This window comes from Terrapene carolina, unplaced genomic scaffold, assembly GCF_002925995.2.
Source record: "Terrapene carolina triunguis isolate 2854851 unplaced genomic scaffold, T_m_triunguis-2.0 Scaffold88, whole genome shotgun sequence".
In the NCBI taxonomy this organism is placed as follows: Eukaryota; Metazoa; Chordata; order Testudines; family Emydidae; genus Terrapene; species Terrapene triunguis.
The window spans coordinates 37,013,755-37,019,754 of NW_020664439.1; the positions used below are offsets into that span (position 1 = coordinate 37,013,755).

Sequence of the window (6,000 nt, forward strand, 5' to 3'; positions counted from 1 at the left end):
ATTTGGAGTACTGTATACCTAAGTCAGAACAATTCCACAGTCCTGTGGCTCAAATTGGAACTCTTTCGGAGACACCTAATTATACAAAGAGATAATCTCAAAGCACTAAATTCTGCTAGCAGATATGAGCACACCTTTCCCACTGCTATCCATGGAAGTTGTATCTGAGGCTAGATATTGGCCCTTTTAACTAAGGGGGAGGGGTAATTGTAAATGAGGCATAAGGCAGTCAGATCTTTGTGGACATTCAGCTAGCGGTTTGTATTTCTTTTTAAATTTTATATCAATGTTTAGTTATTATTTATGAAAGGAAACATTAGTATAAGCATTAAAAATATCATCTCATGGGATCTGTGGGCAGATGTGAGATAATCTTAAAATATACCAATTGCAGAGCTGAAATTTTGTGAATATTATAGCATTTATTTAATCTCTTCATGTTTCTAATAAAATATGACAAAAAGACATCTCTTTATTACTCTAGGTATTTTTGAAAAACATCTGAAAAAACCCCAATGATCGCCTTTTGCAAACAATTCTGTACTTTGAAAAAGTCATCATGAGCCACTGATCTGACATCTAGACAATGAATTATTTCTTGTTAAAACTGCATTCAGACCCAACATATTCTGGGAATTTTAACCCAGTTGGCTTCAGTTGTAATCACTGATTCTGAAAGTGACTAAATCTCTCTACATTGCTCTGGCAGCATTTATTTGAACAGTTTCAAACATCTGTCGTATTTGGTTTAAGTTAGAAATATTTTTGTTTGTTAAAAATTTTGAAATTTCAAAAGCAGACTCAGATCACTGGAATATAAGGAAATAAACAAACTGTATTTAATGGCATGGAATGGTGGCTATTGGGGGATTCTGGTGATATCACAAACCACTATAGCTCTGCTGGGTTGAGAGAGCATGGAACTATCAATGCCCGAATTCCTCTGCATTCTTTGCACAGATGTAGAAGCATGTTAGAATTCTGAAATAACTAGGGACATGTTCTTGTCTCAGTTACACCTGTGTAACTCTGGAGTACACACTACTAAGTTACATTGAGTCAATGGATTTAGGGTTAGAGTTTGCACTGATGTGACTGAGACCAGAATCTAGTTTCTCAACTCCCTGGAACCACAAATTCAGGTCCTGGCAGTATTCAAATTCAAGTCATCTGCCCTTCATTTTTCCAAGAGAGATGCAATTTGCTATGCCTGGGTATTTAGATGGGCTCTTTAAAACTGAAGTCCCATCTGTTCGGCTGGGACACTGAAGATCCCATGACAATCTGTAACAGAGCAATGCTTTGAACCTTGAGCAAAATTTCCCCTTGCCTGTGCTGTCATCCCCTTTCTCAGCGGTGGCTGTATTTAACCAGTGCTGTATGTGTACAATTGTAAAGTGCTTTAGGGTGAAAGGCTTTGTGTCAATATAAGATATCCTTATTTCTTCACAGGCAGGCCATTATTTATTATATAGGGTCAAATTCATCCCAGTGCTGACAGTCAGCACAAGACCCTAGGTACCATTTAACCCTTCTTAAGTCCTTTAAGGGTGATATTGACCAAATGCAGAAGTCCCAAGAAAGGCACTACACACCCTGTAAGCCTCACACCACCTAAGCCTCACTTAAGCTTTTCAGTGGGGTTTAAGTGAGGTGTAAATAGCGCACAGAGTCTTGTGTGTGTTCTCTGATCTGGGCTGAATTTTACCCGAAATGAAAAACAGTTAAAACAATATCCCAAAAAGGGGGAGAATGAAGGTAAGTATAATAATCATCAAAACAAACAACAGAGGGTCCTGTGGCACCTTTAAGACTGTTATCTGTTAGTCTTAAAGGTGCCACAGGACCCTCTGTTGCTTTTTACAGATTCAAACTAACACGGCTACCCCTCTGATACTTGACACCATCAAAACAAAGCGATTCAAACTGTTTCCCCAGATGATGACCATGTGAAACTGTTAACGCTGTCAAAGACTGAACATATGAGAGTATTAAGGCAAAAACAAACACTTATTTGGGGCTAACTGTCCGTGCACTAACAAGTGCCAAGACAAAAGGTTGGGCCCACAATAGCACCAACTTTCATTTTCACCATCGGAACAAATGTGCCCCAAGATGGACATTCACTCCCTGAGAAGCAGAGCATTCTGCTGTCTTCAGCTGCAAGTTTTACCTTCTGAATTTTATTCCACACACGTTCTTTATCACTTCTTCCTTCAAGGGTGTCCATGGCATCTGCCATTAGCAACTGCAGCTGTGGCACCAAGATAAAAATTATCAGTGTGGAATTCACACAGAAATAACTTCCCTAAATACACAGATTAAAACCCAATTAAAAATTCATTTGTACACTGATGATTTTATTACTCATCTTTCACACAATGAGCATCACCACCTCATCTTCGCTTCAGCCATTACTCTGTATTATTGTGGATATAAAATGGGGAAACAATGGGGAAAATTCCGCTGGAAAATTTGTACTTACACCTATTGGTTTTAATGTAGTAAATGTTTATATTTTTTAAAGCCACTTTTGAGTTGTAAAGAATAAAGGTACCATATTTTATTATTTAATTCTCCAAGATATTCTATGTATTACAAGAATTTGTGTGTGTGTTTTCTTCCAAGGTTAATGTATCATAATTTAAGACAGCACGTAAAACCTCACTAGAGGACAATTCTAAAGCTGAGATGTTTTTATTGTATCTCAAAGCATGTAGCTCATTTACCTTTTTTACTATCCTTTTCTTTGACAGAGCCTTCCCATCATTCAGCATAACAGAGCATAAAGAACAAGGCAGACTATTTCTACTGTAAACCATAAAAAGTATGTATTGATAAATGCTTGATAACCAGTATTCAGTGCTAGAGGCGAGGCCCAAAATTCAGTGTGGTTATGGCATTGCCTCTTTTGGGGTCCTCCTCTCAAACGTTTTCAAAAATACATTTTCAACTGCATTTAAATAAGATTATAATATAGGAATTGCCAGACTGGATCAGACCCATACTTCATCTAGTCCTGTTTTCTGTCTCCAGCAGTGGCCAGCACCAGATGCTTCAGAGGAAGGTGCAAGAAACCTCACATTAGCCAGGAAGGCAGCCAGCAAGCTGAAAAATTCTGTTTTGGTTCTCCAGAAACAAAAGTTTTCTGGAAATTCCTTCTCATGAAAAATTTCATATTTTTGATATTTTATCCCATTTAAAATGGACAGTTTTTCAAAAAAGCAAAGATTTTCACGAGAATGGAGTTCCATTTTTCAGACAGCTTTGGTCTTTGACTGATGGGAATGCAAATATGAAACCACAAAACCTCTGGAAGGCCTTTGTTGATTGTTGTTTGCATTGACAGCTCAAATTAACTGAAGTCTCTCCTTCCCCCACAGATTTTATGAATTAACAATAATTTAAAAAATCCTGAGCTGAGGTTCTCTCTGCCATATTTTAGGACTCTGTGAATTTATATGGTTTAGTAGTTACAGAAAGGAGTTTATATCTGAAATGCCTCCGAGCCCTTCACTGTATCATGGAAATGGCACACTGATGTTTTTTTCCCTTTATACTGCTTATACTGTACATAATAACAAACCTATGGCAGATTTAGCATTTTCCTACCAGTAAATCTGAAACTAGCCTTAAATGGGCTAAAGTCTAATTTCAATGGCACCAGTGTAAATCTAGTATCTCCACTGATTTACATAGGTGCAAATGAGAACAGGATTTGGCCTATTATATTCTTGATGGAAAGATATCAAAAATCTAGTCATACAGCTATAAAAGGGAATTAAGGACTAACCAAAACCACCACAGAGTGCACATTCATTAAGGATGCCATCCAGTGCCCATTGAAATCGGTGGGAATTTTTCTATTATCTTGAATGGATACTGTATCAGGCTCTGAGAGCCCAATCCTACAAACAGTTACTCCTGCATGTCTCCCAGGTAGCTTCCCATTGAAATAACTGGGACACTGGGCAGGAGTAACTGCAGAATTGTGCCCTAGCTGAGAGATACCCAAACTTTGCTATAACATTCAAGCCCTAAGGAATTTGAGTGTCCTTTAATGTAAACAGTTTACAAAATGCAGTCAGACAGAGTCCTGGAGAAGATGAGAGGGCAAAGAACCACTGGGAAATGAAGAAAATCATGAGTACATTTTAATACTATGGACAGGACAGCTTGTTAATTTTTCTCTCCTTTTAAATCAGCTGTACTTCGAGCTTGGCAAACAAGGAATTTCCTACTGAATGTTTAATATTCATGATTGACTATTCAGTAATGGGCTCTGGTTCTGCATAGTTCTATGCAAAAAAGAAAAGAATAGTTTTTCCCTGTCCTTGTTTTCCTGAGGTTTCCTGGAACCTGGCTTCAAAAAAGGTTCCCAGGAAGGTCAAGCTCACAGCTGGAGAAAAGCTGTTGTAAGTAGATTTAGGCAACATTTTAATACTATGTTTCTTAGCTGTGATATAATAAAAATATAGTACTCTGGAGAAAGTCTGTGCTGATAAATGTATCAGTAACTCAAGATATTCCTCTAGTCAGCCTTAAAACATGGGGACATAGGGTTCTAATACCAGAAAACCCTGGCCAAAAGGATGGTGACTTTTAATAAACCATTTGCTCTGTAATGTGGTTTCCCCTTATTTTGAGCACAGACTTCAAAATCTGGTGACTACTTCCCTCAGCCATAGGCATTTGGTCAGCTTCTCTACGGCAAGCTACTCTGAGAAGCTTCAATACTGCAGAGCTTAGGAGCTTTGCAGGACTGCAGTCAAACCTTGGGGATTGGCTTTAGGAAATCCAAGAGCTTCGGTAAACCAGGATTTGGATCATCAAAGTCTGATAAAGAATAAATGGAGGGAGTGAGGATCATGTAATCCTCATTCAGTCAAATCATGAGAGATTTGTTTTGCCAGAATAAGAGGAATTAAATGTTTAAAACATGCAGGTGGTTTAATAAAACAACCTTTATCCTATACAATATTGACAACGCTTGCACTTCTATAACACTTTCCATTTGTGGATATCGAAGTCGGTTAAAAACATTAATGAATTCAGCTTCACAACACCCCTGTGAGTGTTAATATCCTCATTGTGCACACAAAGAAACTGAAGCTCAGAAGGGCAGAGTGATTTGCCCAAAGTCACACAGCAATTCTGTGACAGAGCCGGGAATAGAAAACGTCTGAGTCCCACCCTGGTGCTCTAACCACTAGACAATTCTGCCTCTTTTGTTTCATCCAGCTATAGTGCTAGATGTTTTAAATTCATCACAATCTAAATAACTGCAATCATTTTCTAGGATTATTTTCTGAGGGTGAGAGGAAGGGAACACATTTTAAAAATGCAAGTGTAAATGATTCAGATGGGTTGCATAGAAGTGATTCTTCCAGGTGCTTAGCCCCTCCTCTGACAAAATGCTGCAGCGAGGATTTCAAAACTATTCCAAGTTCTCTGCACATTAAAAATGGACTTCCACTACAAATAGCATTGCAATGTTTTTTTCCCCTCTTGGCGCACTGCCTACAAAAGCCAAAACAAGGATTAAAAATAAATACTTACCAATTCAGCATCCTGCTGACTGATGTCCTGTAGATAGGGAATGGTTGCTAGCTCAGCCATCGCTTGATTAATCACTTGAGACTGTTCCTTGACTCGCTGCAACCGACTGAGGAGGCTGGCATACTGCAACTTCTCTATCACACCTGAACATGCAGAGAAACTCTCCTATCCTCTCAGCAAAAGCAAATGGGTTAGAAGAGAGCCACAGAAAATCTACTTCTCTCTTGAGACTTATGTCAGGGTTTATCATCATATATATTCACGCTGGCAATACTGTAACCAAAGAGGCATACAGCACCTTTAAGATAATGCTTTCTAAAATCTTATATAGAAAAAAGACATCCTTTACACAATCTCTCTAGTAGTACTAGAAAAATAAATACATAGCTTAAAACAGATAGGAAGGGGGAGACTGCAGATATCCGATATTAATGTAATTTT

At 38.2% G+C, this 6,000-nt stretch overlaps 1 protein-coding gene across 1 annotated transcript in view; it reads right to left on the bottom strand.

Annotated features, from left to right (window-relative positions):
- SPATA16 (spermatogenesis associated 16) overlaps positions 1 to 6,000 on the bottom strand; it is a 126,851-nt gene that overhangs the window by 28,850 nt on the left and 92,001 nt on the right. Inside the window, exons 8-9 of the mRNA XM_026650190.1 lie at positions 5,560 to 5,724; positions 2,174 to 2,254 (exon numbers count right to left, since the gene is read on the bottom strand). Coding sequence (XP_026505975.1) covers positions 2,174 to 2,254; positions 5,560 to 5,724 — 246 coding nt within the window. The remainder of the gene's footprint in view (positions 1 to 2,173; positions 2,255 to 5,559; positions 5,725 to 6,000) is intronic.